The 17,038-nt window shown below is 38.1% G+C and overlaps 1 protein-coding gene across 1 annotated transcript; it reads right to left on the bottom strand.

Annotated features, from left to right (window-relative positions):
* Positions 1-2,793: 2,793 nt before the first annotated feature.
* LOC111879163 (uncharacterized) lies at positions 2,794-4,543 on the bottom strand. The gene is made up of 3 exons (XM_023875633.3): positions 3,909-4,543; positions 3,608-3,793; positions 2,794-3,418 (listed from the first exon to the last, which is right to left on the bottom strand). Exons 1-3 carry the CDS (start codon positions 4,356-4,358, stop codon positions 3,134-3,136), a joined length of 921 nt encoding a protein of 306 aa, XP_023731401.1. The 5' UTR covers positions 4,359-4,543; the 3' UTR covers positions 2,794-3,133.
* Positions 4,544-17,038: the final 12,495 nt, after the last annotated feature.

Below are 17,038 nucleotides of genomic sequence, written 5' to 3'. Positions count from 1 at the left end.
AAAGGTCTAGCCTAACTAATTGTCTCATTTAATGTCGATCCGACTCCAAAAAAATTAGATTTGATTAAATTCACTTTGAGACCGGATGAGATGTAGAAGCAGTACAATATCTTGGAAAGGTTCTTGATGTTCCTTTCCGACCATTCCCAATGAAGAGTGCATCATCCACATACAGTAAGTATGAAAACAGTTGGGTCGTTATTAGGAAGTTGGAGTCCTTTAAATATACCTTTATTACATGCAACTTTTAGTGCTACACTGATTCCTTCCATGGTGATGAGAAATAGAAATGGTGATAGATGATACCCCTGCCTGATGCTTTTCTCCATTGAAAACTCTTTGGTTGGAACTCCATTTAACAGCACAGACGCCCTAGCCAATTTCATACAACGTTTAATCCACATCCTCCATTTGTCCCTAAATCCCATTTGACTTAGATTTGAGTCTAAGTAATTCCAGTTCACCGAATTGAATGCTTTGTCGAAATCGACTTTGAAAAGCATAACCTTGTTCTTAGATTTTTTCCGCCCATGAGCAAACTTCATTCACAATTACAGGGCCATCTAGGATATACCTGCCTATAATATAGACGGATTGTACTTCATCAATACAGTCTCCCATATCCCCTTTGAGACGAGAGGCAAGGATTTTGGAGATAATTTTATAAAGGCATCCAATCAAGCTTATCGGGTGAAAGTCACTAAAGCTTAACAGATATTTTACTTGGGGAATAAGAGATATAAATGAGGAATTGCACGCTGGGTCCAGTCTACCAAATCATTCAAAATATTTAACTATGAGAGTTATGTCGCCAAAAAGAATATCCCAGTAAGATTTAATAAATTTAAAGGAGAACCCATCAGGCCCCGGGGCCTTTTCATTCCCGCAATCCCACACCGATGCCTTGATTTCCTCCAATGATATAGATTCTTCTAGGTAGATCCTATCCGCCTCAGATATGCGTGAAAACAGGGGATTGCAGAATTTTGGATGGGAGGGCCACTTTTCTTTGAATTTGTTGCTAAAGAATCAGAATGCTTATTCTTTAATCTGAGTTGGGTTTGTATTCTAGTCGTCGTTAATCATGATTCCATTGATGCTATTCTTCCTACTCTTATTCTTAACATAATCGTGAAAGAAACTTGTGTTTTCAACCCTGTCAATAGCCCAACGAATCCGTGATTTCTATTTTAGGTCAAGGCTCATCATTTTCTCTAGCTTGATTATTTTTTTGATGCCATCCCTCCGTTTCGTTCTTTTAGGTTCAGAGAGAATGCATGTTTCAGCGATGCTATCCAAATAATCCACCTTATCTTTAAGCTTTTTTAGATCTTCCACTTCTTTAGGATACTCAGTCTCCCTCAATTCTTTGAGTTTATTTTTTAGGTGTTTGAATTTGGCTGCCAATATGCAGTCAGCTGTGCCATACCTATGAAGTCCACTTCTTTAGGATACTCAGTCTCCCTCAATTCTTTGAGTTTATTTTTTAGGTGTTTGAATTTGGCTGCCAATATGCAGTCAGCTGTGCCATACCTATGAAGTACAACCACACATTAGCAACTACATTTGCAAAACCTTTCATGTCCATCCAAGAGTTAAAAAATCTAAATCGGGGAGGTCCGAAGTCAGCCATAGCCGTCAAGAGTAAAATGGGACAGTGATCTGAAACCTCCCTTAGAAGAACAGTGACAATGAAATTTGGGGTAGGCTAGTAGGAATTCTAAACAGACCAATAATCTGTCAAGTTTACTTAGCTTCAAGTCATCATGACAGAAATATGTGAACCTATGACCACCCATTCTAAGGTCGATCAAACCCCCCCCCCCCCCCCCTCATGAATAAATCTATTGAATCCTAGTGTAGTGTGTGCACAAAAAAAGGAATTGAATCTTTCATCTACTCTCTGAACCGCATTGAAGTCCCCCATTAGTATCCAAATACCACCTCTAATCGCTTTGAGCTTCAACAGGTCTTCCCATAGTTTCTCTTTGTCAGGAATAGCCTGGGGACCATAGATGTTAGCTAAGATGACGGGTGTGTCAATTCCAGCCCAATTACCTATATTAATCAGGTAATTTCTAGATTCAATAACTTCCATTTCGGTAAAAACAAGAGGGTCCCAGATGTTAAGAAGATCCCCTGATTTACCAGTTGCATGAACTCTATATGCATCGAATTGACTTGAGCCCCAACAACTCTTCACATTGATGCTATCCAAGTGTGCCAATTGAGTCTCTTGAATACCGATGAAAGATACCTTATGTGTTCTAACAAGTCGTCGAACCAATGACACCTTGTGATCTCTCCGATCTCAGGAATGTTTAGGGTTTGCAAATTGATTGGATAACGTTATTCTCTCCGTGATTACTCACGGTTTCTACAGGAATGGGATCTTCAATTGGGATGTCAAACACAATTTCATTTTCCGCGTTCACTCATGGTTTCTGCAAGAATGAGATCTTCAATTGAGATGTCAAACACAATTTCATTCCCAATTTTAACTGTCTTCTTGCTTTCATTAAGGTCGCCAATATCTCTGTTCGAGTCTTCCACATCCAACTTTCTTTTACTAGTTTGTAATACGACTACAAATGAGTCACGACAAATTTACATTGAATTTGGCTCGAGTTCAAATCAAATTACAACTTCATCACGATTCGAATTGAATTTTTTTATAAAATTCAACAGATTCGAGTTAGAAAAACTTTACAAAACTCGATTTATTTATGGTTTTCATGAAAAGTGATAATAAACCATGAACATGAATGCAATTCACGTTAGTGTAAACACACATTAAAGATCCTAACGGTGCAATTACCCATAAATATAATAACACAATCATAAAGTCGTGGAACATTAAAGTCATATATATTCCATTAAAGAATTATAAAAAATAATATTAAAAATCAAAAAATAAAATAAACAATTACAGATTAGTTCAAAGTTTCCGATCACCACCGACACCAACACCATCACCGACACGGTCAACAGCTGCCCGTATTCTCCAGATCTGCCCGAACCCATTTCCTCTCTACTTTAATTTTATAGTCTTTAAATAAAAATATAATTTAGTAATTTACCAAAATATAAAGATTGTGCTTTAATAACTTGTACATTTCCAACATTTTTGGGTTCACTCAACTGTGCATGAGTTCTTGAGAGAAATTGGGACATTGACCTTTGTGGGTTTGTAAACCACAGCACAAGAAATCTTTCTATGGAACTTCGGTTTCACCAATTTTCCGAGCACATAAGCTTTGGCTTTCACCGTGAAATTCAGGTTCAACGGCACCGGCGCCGTCAGTTTGCCGTCCATGCTACTCCAGTTCACACCGCCGCCGTACAGTGGCACACCGCGACCCTGTAAATTCACACTCACCAATCTTTGTCCCTTTCTTGATTGATAAAACTTCTTGATCTGCAAAATACCCATTTGATTTGAGATCAAATTAGTGATACCCATGTGAAATTTGACTCAAATTAACAATACCAGTTTGAGTTTAGATCGAATTAGTGATGATCATGTGAAATTGAACTCGAATTAATGGTACCCATGTGAAATCGAGAACGAGAAGTGAAGATTTGGATGTATTATTTTGAGACTTACAGATCCTGAAGCTAGAGTTAGCTCTGTGTATGCGAGATCGACTGGTGTTGATGATACATGAACTCCAAAGAATGTTCCCCGATTGTGGAAATTGAATTTGATTGTAGTATTTATAGTCACCATTTCTGTAGCAACTCCAGATGCATCAGCTCCAGCATTGACCACAAATTGATCAAACGAAATGCTCTACAAATTAATGATCAAAATTTCAGATCCCCAATTCGATTTCGCAAAAATCAATCATACCAATATGAGATTTAAGCAAATGAATTAATGGAAGAAAGAAGAATGTGATGTTTACCCTCATTGTGATACTGGGTTTTTGAGGTTTGGCAGCAGCCCACAAAACGAGTGAAAAGAACGAGAATAGAACAAAAAATCCAACAACAAACGCCAGAAAATAACACCGGCGAGGGATTCCACTCCGGTGATCATCATCAGCAAGTCCTTCTTCTTCAATTGCATCAAATCCCTTTTCGCCTTTCCGAGGCTGTAGTTGATGGCTGACTTTCCTCGACCCAGGTCGGAGGGAGCCGGAAAACCGGGTGGAGGATGAGTTCCGGGAGTGGCGGCCCGGCGACCCGTTAGGACTTAAAACGGGTGTTGAGTGGAATGAGTTGGTGGTCTTCTCCCCGTCGTGTGAGTCACGCGACGGACTCTGAACGAAATACACCGGCCGCCGTGGTGATCTCGTCGGAGACGATGCTGTCTGGCTGGTGACCTCCGAATCCGTTTTTGCATGCATTGACATTTTTTTAACTACTTCGATCTGAGATCCAAGAACAAAAGCAGTTATAGATTTATCTTCCTTACTGAGGGTTTGATGCTCTCTCTTTCTAGATTTGGACAAGAAGAATCATATGATAATGGAGGTGGGTTTTAGTGCCGAACTCTTGTGGGTGAAGCTGGAATTTTAAAGATTTATTAATATGGACAAAAGCCAGACGTAAAACCACAACTAATATTAAAGAAAAAACACTATCTTTCAATAATTGGCCTAAGAATTTTTTACAGATAGCTATAATTTTTATTTGTATTGAATTTTGGCAATAGTAATAGTTATGGATTATGAGTTATTTATTTATTATTAATTTTTTTTTTAATGAAAGCTAACAATTTCTATTGAAGAGCAGTTGTTTTTCTCCGAGTTTTTTGTTCTTACCTCAATGTTGAACATACAATAAAAGAGTATTCACAATAAAAGATATTTTTAATAAAGCCTTTTATGAAAACATTAGAAAAATCTAAATATTCTAATAAATGAATTCTATTTATTTATGTTGAAAAATCATTATTACACGTCATAAGAGGCTCGTGATGACCATTATAGATGGCATAATCATGAAAAAGTGCCTCATAAACAACATTTTCTTCTGTGCCAAGTAGACGTTGCATCTGCTCCGTATCAACTTTGCCACATAGGAGGTGTCGTGTACCAAATAAGGAGAGAGAGAGAGAGAGAGAGAGAGAGAGAGAGAGAGAGAGAGAGAGAGAGAGAGAGCAACTAGATATGTGTGGGGTGATGTTTCTTTTTGACACCGTATCAAAACTACGATATAACTGCACATACTTCCTTCGGATTAAGGTCATGTTTGATAGTTTCTATCTAGAAAAATGTTATATGGTAAAGTGATATCTGAGAAAGTTTTCTAACTAGGAAATAAACGATTTTGTTTGATTGTACATCTGATTGATTGTGCTGAATGATGAAAAATGACCTGGTTTATGTCCGATAGTGGTGGGATGGATATGACTTTTTAAAATAAATTAGGATGGTGGTGTTGTCCAAAAAAAAGAATTAATCCAATAAAAATGAATTAAAAAATTAACTAGAAAAAATTAATAATCCAATAAGGTAGTATTTATTAATATATAAATATTATACATTATAAATAATATTTATGAATATATAATAATCCAATAAAAAGAATTAATCCAAAAAGAATTATTTAAAAGAAATTAATAATCCAATAAAATAATATTTATTAATACATAAATATTATATATTAAAACAATATTTTTTAATATAAAATAATATATTAAAAAAGTAATAATTCAATAAAAAATAAATTTAAAAAAAAAAGTTATTTAAAAAAACTAATAGTACAAGAAAGAAAGAAAGATGCGGGTTTGGTGCATAATTGTCTTTCTAGCTCATTCAGTCAGAAAGATATGATTTTGAGGCTTTCTGGGAAAAACATATATTACCGGGAAAAACCTATTTTTTTATGCAAATCAAACAGTCTTTCCGGTCCATTCAATCAGAAAGATCTGTTTGGACCTGAAAAAATGCGTATCAAACGACGCCTAAATCTTATAATGAATTCAATGAATATGCAAATCCATTTTCTTTTCAATATTATATCCAATCATATTTTATCCGGTCATATTTTAATGTGTACAACATAAATAGATATTTTGATTATTGACTTGGGTTGTTTATATTAACAGTAATCAAATGCAATTTTAAAAGTATTAAGGAGTGTCTTATCACATTTGTTAACTTTTTTTCATTTTATTTTACTCACCTTTTTAAAGTAGGTTTTTTTTTTTTTTTTCTTAAATACGTTTTAATGATTTATTGTGAGTGTCCAAAACAAATGCCTACAAAAATTTACCATAAAATCTTTAATTAACTTTTAGTTTTTTTTTTAACGGCAATTTTTTTGTTAAACTAGTACCAAGAAGCTAGAGAAACAGAGAAACAAAAAACAGAACGAGATAAAGACAAGATTATATGTGCGAAAAAGAAAAATACACCATAATTCCCAGTTCAAGAGAAAACCCGTTACTCTACTTTTAATCCATAAGAAAGTCAATGTTTTTATGTCTTCAAAGACCTTTGATGGAGATGAGTGTAGTTTATTAAAGATCAAATCATTCTTTGCTCTCCATATTCCCCATAAGACAGTTAGAAAGATAGCATGGAAGACCTTTTGGTGCGATGCCCTTTGAAAGTAATTGTGTTTTCTTGAGAGAAGATCTTCAATTGTTGTGGCATGAGTTACATACACATCACACCATGTTTGTATTAAGAGCCATATCTCCTTTACCCATCGACAATCAATTAGAATGTGAATGGAAGATTTCACCTCCAACCCACAAGATTCACACAACATCGAGTCCATTTTAACACCTCGCTTTTCCAGATCCATTTTAGAGGGTAGACGGTTCAACACAGATCTCCATCCAAAGAAGTTGATCTTAATTGGGACCAATTTATTCCAAAAATGTTTATATGCTAACGGAGTGTATACATTAGATTCCCACAAACCTCTAAGAGAGCTGACAGAGAACTTTCCATCCAAGTTGTCGATGATCCATTTCCAAGTGCCATTTTAGTTATGGAAGACAGCCACATTAATCTCCAGTGTACATCTGTTTAGCTCATCCAGTTCAATCGAAGATCAGGGCAGCCAACTCCAACTCCATAAGCAAAGAGGTATGCCATTTGATTTGGTTCATCTATCCATAACTGTGCATTCTTTTATGGATTCTAATGTAAACAAGGATGGGTATTTCTCTTTCAAAGTATAGTTACGTAACCATTTTTCATACCAAAATGATGTCTGGTTCCCGCACCCAAATTATTTTTTAAAAAGGGCTTGCAAATCAATGTTATGAACCTGGAAATCAGTTGTAATACTAAAAATATTCTTCCAAACCCTAGAATTCGCCAATCTTACAGGAAACATCTTCCAGGATCTCAATATTCAATGTATTGAGACAATCAGCTTTGACCAAAGGGTAGATAGTTCTGTTTTCAATTGCTACAACCATTTAGCAAGCAGTGAGAGGTTGACCACTCTCAAACTTAGTACTCCCAGGTCTCATTTATTTTTTGGAGTTAATACTTTGTCCCATGCTATCCAACAGATCTTAAAACCCAAGTTGCTTTCGCCCTATAAGAACTTCCTCATGATTCTTTCTAAGTCCTCAATCACCTTTAAAGGCACTTTGAACATTGAGAAATAGAATATCGGTAGACTCCCAAGCACCGAATTAATAAGTGTAATCCTTCCTCCAAATGATAATGTGTTAGCTTTCCATGACGACGATTTCCGTTGGAATCATTCAAAGATGGGAGCTCAATTTTTAATGAGTGACATGTTGGTACCCGTCGGCAAGCCCAAATAGGTAAACGGGAATGAAGATGCTTGGCAGTGGAGAAATTGAGCAAAAGATCCGATTTCATTTTGATTAACACCAACACCAAAAACTTTACTTTTTTAAGAAATTAACCTGCCCAGATGTGAGATGAAAACATCGGAGGATTCTAGCAAGGTTAACAAGATTGATTCTTGACCATTCCCCGATAAATAGGGCATCGTCAGCGTAAAACATGTGCGATATCCTAGGCCCTCCACTTGGGAATGAAATACCCCGAAAATACCAAGTTCACCAGCTTTGTGCATGACAGCATCCAACGACTCCATTGCCAGAATGAATAAAAACGGGGCCAATACATCACCTTGCCTGACGCCCTTGATGACCGATAATTCATCTATCGGTGAACCATTGACTAGAACTGATGTTTTGGATGAGGAGAGACATCCAGAAATCCAAAGTCTCCAATGCAAAGGAAAGCCCAGTTGAGACATGACTGAATCAAGAAAGCTCCAACTCAGAGAGTCAAAGGCTTTGTTAAAATCAACTTTGAAAAGTAGAGCCTCCTTGTTGTTTCGATTAAGCCAAGAAAGTGATTCATTTATCATTAATGACCCATCTAGTATGTTGTGACCTGCAATGAACACGGTTTGTTCTTCACCCACAACAGAACCGATGTCCAATTTTAGGCGATTTGCGAGAACTTTTGCAATTACTTTATATATACAACCAATTAAATTAATTGGCCTATAATCTAAGAGTGAAAGAGGGTTGTTTGTTAGAAATTGGGGTATAGTAAGGCTTGGAATTCTGAGAATTGTGTAAAACACTTTCAGATTAAAGCATTTGGGTGGTACTCCCAATATTCTTTAATCGGATAAGACTTAGAGAGACAAGAATTTAGAATGCTTTGATGATGATTTCGTCTGTACCAGAAAATAAGACCAAAACCGAATTTATGATCTTTGTCTGAAAACTGTCATATGAAAGTTTTAAACTGTCATAAAATATAAAAACTAACATAAAACGGAAGTTTGGATAAGGGTCAAACAATGGTCAATTCTCTGAAAATACGATTTTCTGATGCATTTTTTATATAGCAACATACCCTATATGACAGTGTACCCCGCCAAGGGCTGCCGCCCCTTAGACCCCGCTCCCAGGGTCGCTACCCCCAGACCCCCGTTCGTTTAGGAGCTTCGCCCCTAAATGACAGTGTACTTTGAAAACATGATCAAACTTAAACAAGTGTGTACTCCACACCTTCTTTACTTGTTTAATATTTATCAAGATCACCTTTGGTTAACAAAGTAATCCCATTACACTTAAATAATATTGATGACAACAAATCACCAACATCATTTACTATCGGGACCAATGAAATAAATGATGGATTGCATCCGGTGTTTAGGATACCGGTGGAATGAAAATTATGAAAAATATCCATGAAATCATTCTCAAAAATATCCCAAATAATAAGATTTGAGAAATTTAAATGAGATGTCATCCGGTCCCGGGACCCGCTCATTCCCATAGCTCCAAACCGCAGCCTTCACTTCCAGTAAGTTGAATGGTTCAATAAGAAGAGAAGCATCCGAATCCGATAATGTATTGGGAAAATCGCACTCTAAAATAGGTCTAGCATCCATCTTTTCAGAAAAATTTTCTTTGAAAAATAAGATGACCTCGTTTTTAATTGAGGTGGGATCGGTAAACCATACACCATTAACTGAGAGACCATGGATCCGATTATTCGAAATGTTGCTCTTTATGATCCCATGAAAGAACCGTGAGTTTTCTTCACCCTCGACAACCCAATGTATTCTAACATTCTGTTTAAGATCAAGGTTTTTTTTGTGTTCAAGATCCAATAATTTTTGTTTCCATTCCATACGGTTCTCCAATTCCACACTTGATATATCTCTCGATTCAACAATAATTTCCAATGCATCAATCCACTGCTTTAATGACTTCAACTCACCATTTTATTTTTCCATCTTCTTAATTTCCCAATGTTTAATTGCATTGTTTATCTTCCAAAGTTTACAAGAAAGAAGCTTGTCCGGAGGACCATTGAATTGGAAAGAGGCAGCCGCCTCTCGCACCACATCACCAAAGTTTGGATCCATAAGCCAATTATTAAAAAATCGGAAGGGAGAAGGACCGAAGTCACATATCAATGTGAGAAGAACAAGTGGGCAGTGATCAGACAATTCACGTGGAAGAGAAATGAGAGATGCATTGGGCCATTTACCCATAAACTTTGGACCCACCAAAATTCTATCGATTTTACTCAATTTCTCACCACCATCAGTCATGTAAGTATACTTCCTGCCACCCATTGAAATGAACTCATTAAATTTTCTAGCCCCCAATTCGCAGAATTGTGAGTTCATTCTGTCTTTCGGAACTCTCACATCATTAAAATCGCCCATAAGTATCCATATTCCGTCTAACGTGTTAATCAAGCTTAAAAGACTAGTCCACAAACTATTTTTTAAAGCCTGACATTGAGGTGGATAGACATTAGCAACTATAACATCCACCTCCACCCCTTGTAAGGAGCCCATAATTATCAGGAAGTGTTGATTTTTGAAAACCTGATTTTTCTTAAAAAAATACTTGGGTTCCATATACAGAAAAGACCACCTGATCGACCATTTGCATCCACATGCTCAAAATAAAAAATTAATCTATCCCAAAAAAATTTAAATAAAATTCTTGAAGAGTCAATGAATTAAGATTCTTGAAAAGCAATGAAATGAATTTTGTTACCCCTTTCTAGACGTTGAATCCATTCCATTTTGGCAGAACTACCAACAACCTTAATATTGATGGTCATAAAATTCATGGTAAGAATTTATCGGCCCTTGTAGATTTCACTAGATCATTGATTTGTTTATCAAAATTCCCCATTTGAAATCCTAAGCAATTCCCAACTTCGATAGTGTCTGATATCTCTTGATTAATTCTATCCAGACGGTGAGAGGATGACTCTGATTGTGAGTTGCCTTGGTCGGAGTGACATTTATCGCAGAGGCCGAACCCTCAACCACCGATGTTTCAACGGAAAGTGCAACAGCAGAGCGGTGGCGCGTGGGCCGTGGCGGTGGTAGAGGAGATTCACAAAAGTCCTCCCCCCATTCATCATCATCATTATTCAAATTAGACCGAAATTCACCTTCTTCATCCTCGTTCTTTTCACACCCCCAAACCAAGGATGGAGGAAACGTCCAGGGGTGGAGGACTTCATGTATAGCATCATAACAACAATTGCAATAGTGATTTAAGCAAACACAACCAACATATATATATATATATATATATATATATATATATATATAATTTAAAAAGTTACATCATTGTATGAATTACATGTTTCCAAATCAATTACAATATGTTGACAAATGTGAAATGTTTGATGCCTTAACGTCCCATCCTCAAAAGCACTTGGTTACCTGTTTAATGATTTCCTGAGAATACAAGTTGTTTGAAAAAGTGTCAACACAAAGGTTGGTGAGTTCATAAGCATTTGTAGACAATTTATGAAAATCTTTTTCTTGTAAAAGTAGTGTTTGTTCCAGAAAAATCCAATATTTTCCTTAAAATGTAAAAGTAGTCTTAAAACCCAAAGACCGAGGCGCACAAGTAAATTGTTATAGTTATGATAAAATGATGCAAGTTTAAATCTACGTAAAATCGTTTGATTTACATGAAATCCCTGTAAATTCTATGTTTGTTAATACTTAATGTGAGCTACTATAACCATACTATGACCTAGTTGGCCTGAAACGACGTTCTTCAGGCGTCGGAATTGTTATGACGTTTGTCACCACATACCTGTCGGTCTAGCTGTTGCAAGCAACTCAGGTGTAGGTTTGTCAATCCCAATATATATCTATATACAACTATCATGCTCTCCCCCCCCAGAAGACTCTGGTTACAATACATGACTTACTGGTAAAGTGAAGCGAATGTCTCACAAAAGCTATTAACGAATTCACGTGTAAGGTAATGGAAAATTCCTTTTTGTATGAATGTACCCTTTTTGTATGAGTGTGTTATGTGATGTATCATAAACTATACCTATTATAGTTTATCAAAACAAGGGTAAAAGTGGTAATGTACATAAACTAAACTTAACATAGTTTATTCAAACGTTTGTATGTAATAGATGTACTTTTATTATAACAAATTGTTATTTCTATGATTTGTCTAGAAAACTACATTTGTTAACTGATGTATGTATACATACTAAGACAATAATGTCATATATTGCAATAACATATAATCACATAAAGATATACACCTTGCTCAACATGTTACAAGGTGAAACGAAATTGATAGTATTTTTCTGTTGATAACATTTTCTATCCCTATTCTTAGAAAATTTGTAGAAAAATCATCAAAGGTCCAAATCAGAATCCAAAACTTCTGAGAGTTTGGAAAATGAATTTAGTTTCTCCATAATTTTTCTCATGATTTTTAATGACCTCTAACTTGTGTGAACATGTCCATAATCACAGACTGGTCCGGATTGATCTTTGAAATGATAGGCAGTTTTGTAAAAATCACCATAAATTGTAGAAAAATTGTATGGAGATGTGAAAGTAGTCATTTTAAAGCTAAGAACTTGAACTTGAACTATTTTCACCGAATACAGTTTTGAAAACTAAAATGTTTAAGTTGTCCAAAACAGTCCGTGAATGGAGTCCAACTTTTCTGATGAAGGCTGTTAGAAAAGTTTAGTTATGTTCTTGGTGTTTTAACTTGTATCCCCCCCCCCCTAAAACTTAAGAAAACATGAAAATACAAGGGTATGAACTCACCTTATGTGATTTCAGTAGATGATTGTTGGAGAAAGGAAGTGTTCAACTCAAGAACACTTGAAGATGCCTTGAAGATTTTCGAGAATCTAACATCAAAATGATGGAGTTTGTGTAAGCAATCGATGATTGGCGTAGGATGAAGTATAATAATCACAAGAAGGATGAATTATACTTACCAAGAGTATAGTAAAGCTTGCTGATCAGCCTTGGAGTCTCGAACTAGAGGAAAAAGTTTGAGAGAAAAGTTGTTTGTGATTTTTGGTGAAATGAGAGCAAGTGAGTGTAAATGAGGAGAGAGGTTGACTTATTCCGGCTCTTAGAACGTGGGAGGGGCTGATGATTGATGGAAAGGTACAAGGAAGTTACTAGGGATGGTGGGGAGGATTGTGGGTTAGTCATGGAGTGGGTATGGTGGTTGCTTGTGTCATAATACAAAGAAAAGCCAACACTCAATCTTTGTACTTCACCCACTCATTTCTTGGATAAGATTTGCACCAAAAACATGGGAATTAATGAATTATGAGACTTTAATTGATAAAATAAAGTTTTGGGTGAAAATCCCACGTTAAAACAATGAAAAACGAAGCCAAAACGAAGTCAGAATCGAAAACCGGGAAGAAATGGGCTTCCCTGCGAGACCTCTCGGTCCTGGCCGAGGTTCGGTCATGGGCCGAAAGTGAAATGGAGCGAAAGGAGTAGGAGGCGAAATGGACCGAAGATAGCTTCGGTTCCTTGTGCGAGGTTCGGGCCCGAGAGCACCCTTCGGGTTCGGTTCAGCAGCCTTCGGATTCGGTCCAAGAGGGTTCGGTCCCTAAGAGGACTTTCGGCGCTAAGAGGGGTTTCAGCTCCTTAAGAGGGGTTTTGGCTCCTTAAGGCTGCTTTTCATGTAGACTTCCGTTTTCGAGCGGTTTTTGACTAAATTAAGGGCTGGGATGCCCTGAGTGATTTTAGAGAGATTTGGGAGAGATTCCACATTCTTGGAGAGATTTGACATTCTTGGAGAGTTTTGGCATTCAGAGAGATTTTTGGGAGAGATAGAGTGAATACGATTGAGAGAGGTTTTGTTTGTGACATTTTTGAGTGTCCGGCTTCGCAATGCAAGTTCTGTAAACCCCATTAAGCCATGTTTTAGGATGTTACACACTCCAGATGAGTATGCAACATTGTTTTATCGGTTTTGTTCATTGTTTAGTACTAAGGCTAAGGAAAATTAAACACACGAATTTTCCAAGTGATGTTTTCTCATTAAAATAGTGAGTTATACAGTAATTACATAACGTAAACCATAATATACAAGGTTTAATTGAGTTGACCGGTTTGACTCGTTGACTTTGTTTGACTTTGACTTGACCTGAAATTGACTCTTGTCACATCATCCCCCCGTTAGAGGGAATTATGTCCCAAAATTTACATTCTGACAGGGACTTCAAGAGTTTGGGAAGAGACGTCGGTATTTTTGTTTCATTTGATCTTCGCGTTCCCAGATGAACTCAGGCCCTCGTTTCGCGTTCCAATGAAGCTTCACTATTGGAATATGACTTTGTTTCGTTCTCTTGACCTCTCGATCCATAATCTCAACTGGTTCTTCCACGAAATGGAGACTCTCATTAACTTCAATTTCGTCGAGAGGTATCACGAGAGTCTCGTCGGATAGGCACTTTTTCAAGTTGGATACGTGGAAAGTAGGGTGTACGTTCTTAAGTTCTTGTGGTAATCGAAGTTTGTACGCTACCGGACGAATCCTGGCAAGGATTTCAAATGGTCTGATGTACCTTGGGTTTAGTTTCCCACGTTTACCAAAACGTATTATCCATTTCCAAGGGGAAACTTTTAGTAATACTCGATCACCGACCTGGAATTCCAAGGGTTTGCGTCGCTTGTCCGCGTAACTCTTTTGTCGATCAAGAGACGCCTTCAGTCTTTCCCGAATTTGAACAATCTTCTCTGTGGTCTCCCTTATGATTTCTGGATCAGTAAGGGTGCTATTAGGGACTTGCCCCTATCTAGTTGAGCGTCCCCTACTTCTGCCCAACACAGGGGTGATCGGCACTTGCGTCCATAAAGAGCTTCGAATGGGGCGACCTTGATGCTAGTGTGATAGTTGTTATTGTAGGAGAATTCAATAAGCGGTAAATGGGTATCCCATGCCTTATCAAAGTCTATCACACATGCTCTCAACATGTATTCTAATGTATGTATGGTGTGCTCGCTTTGCCCATCGGTTTGTGGATGGTAGGCCGTACTCATGTCTAGCCTAGTTCCCAAAGATTTCTGTAGGGACTGCCAAAATCGCGAGGTGAATCTACTATCTCGGTCGGAGATAATGGATATTGGTACACCATGCAGTCGCACAATCTCCTTGATGTACGTCCTGGTTAACTTCTCCATCTTATCGGTTTCCTTTATCGGCAGGAAGTGCGCAAACTTGGTCAATCTGTCTACGATTACCCATATGGTATCAAGCCCGCCTGAAGTCTTAGGCAGCTTGGCTATGAAGTCCATGGTTATCCGTTCCCACTTCCACTCAGGTATATCAGGCTATTGTAGTAGTCCTGAGGGTTTCTGGTATTCCACCTTGAACTTGGCGCAAGTCAGACACTTGCCCACATAAGTCGCAATCTCGGCTTTCATGTTCAGCCACTAGTATAACTTTTTGAGGTCTAGATACATCTTGTCCGAACATGGATGGATGGAATATCGAGTCTTGTGTGCTTCATTCATGACGACGTCTCGGAACCCACCACACTTTGGCGTCCAGATCCGATTCATGAAATAACGTGCTCCATCATCCTTGACTTCTAAGTTTTTATCCATCCCTCTTAATGCCTCACCTGTCACATTTTCTGGTTTCAAGGCTTCTAGTTGGGCTTCCTTGATTTGCGTGGCCAGGTGGGAATGGATGGTCATGGTTAAGGATTTTACTCGGCGACCTGAATATTCCTTCTTGCTTAGGGCATCAGCCACTACATTGGCCTTGCCCAGGTGGTAGCGAATTTCACACTCGTAGTCGTTCATCAGCTCAACCCATCTTCGTTGCCGCATGTTGAGCTCTTTTTGATTGAGGATATGCTGAAGACTTTTGTGATCAGTGAAGATAGTGCATTTTGTGCCGTAGAGGTAGTGCCTCCAGATCTTTAAGGCGAACACTGCCGCTCCCAGTTCAAGGTCGTGGGTAGTGTAATTAACCTCGTGTGTCTTAAGTTGTCTTGACGCGTAAGCGATGACTTTCCCTCTCTGCATGAGCACACATCCGAGGCCTTGATTTGAAGCATCGCAATATACCACGAAGTCATCAGTTCCTTCTGGAAGAGACAAGACCGGTGCGCTACATAGGGCTTGTTTTAACGTTTGGAAGGCGGCTTCTTGTTTATCTCCCCACTTAAACATCACACCTTTTTGAGTAAAGGTGGTGAGTGGTTTTGCGATCTTGGAGAACTTTTGGATGAATCTTCGGTAGTATCTAGCGAGTCCTAAGAATTGTCGGATTTCTGTCGGCATTGTGGGTGCTGGCCAGCTTTCGATCGATTTGATCTTTGAGGGATCCACATGTATCCCTTTCTTGCTAATTACGTGGCCAAGGAATCCCACTTCTCAGAGCCAAAATTCGCACTTTGAAAACTTAGCATAAAGCTTCTCGGCTCTTAGAGTCTCCAGTATTAGTCGCAGGTGTTGCCTGTGCTCTTCTTCCTTCCTTGAATAGACCAAGATATCATCGATGAACACGATCACGAATTTATCTAGGAAGGGTCAACACACTCGGTTCATCAGATCCATGAACACCGCAGGCGCGTTTGTTAATCCGAATGGCATCACTACAAATTCGTAGTGTCCATAGCGGGTTCTGAATGCCGTCATGGGGATATCTTCTTCTTGAACTCGCAATTGATGGTAACCCGACCTCAAGTTGATTTTTGAAAAGTAGCTTGCTCCCTGAAGTTGGTCGAAAAGGTCGTCGATTCGGGGTAGGGGATATCGATTCTTGATGGTAAGTTTGTTTAACTACCTATAATCGATGCACATCCGAAAGGATCCATCCTTATTTTTCACAAATAGAACGGGTGCTCCCCAGGGTGAAAAGCTCGGTCTGATGAATCCCTTGCTTAATAGTTCGCTCAATTGACTAGACAGCTCTTGCATTTCTGCCGGTGTGAGGCGATATGGTGCTTTGGCTATGGGGGTAGCACCGGGAACCAAGTCGATTCAGAATTCGACTTGTCGTGCGAGCGGTATACTTGGCAGATCTTCTGGGAATACGTCGGGGAAGTTGCACACTTACAGAATGTCCTTGATGTCCTTTACCCCTTGATTCTTATCTACGATGTGGGCTAAGAAGGCATGGTATTCCTTTCGGAGATACTTTTGAGCCTTGACGCAAGAAATGATTTGTAGGTTTGTACTGAGTTTATCACCATAGACGAGAAGAGTTTTGTCATTTGGCATATTGAGGCGAACGGCCCTTTCGTAACATAGAATGTCAGCACGATGAGAACTTAAC

Source organism: Lactuca sativa, chromosome 4 (genome assembly GCF_002870075.4).
Source record: "Lactuca sativa cultivar Salinas chromosome 4, Lsat_Salinas_v11, whole genome shotgun sequence".
Taxonomy (NCBI): Eukaryota; Viridiplantae; Streptophyta; class Magnoliopsida; order Asterales; family Asteraceae; genus Lactuca; species Lactuca sativa.
This window is presented reverse-complemented; position numbering and strand designations above follow the sequence as displayed.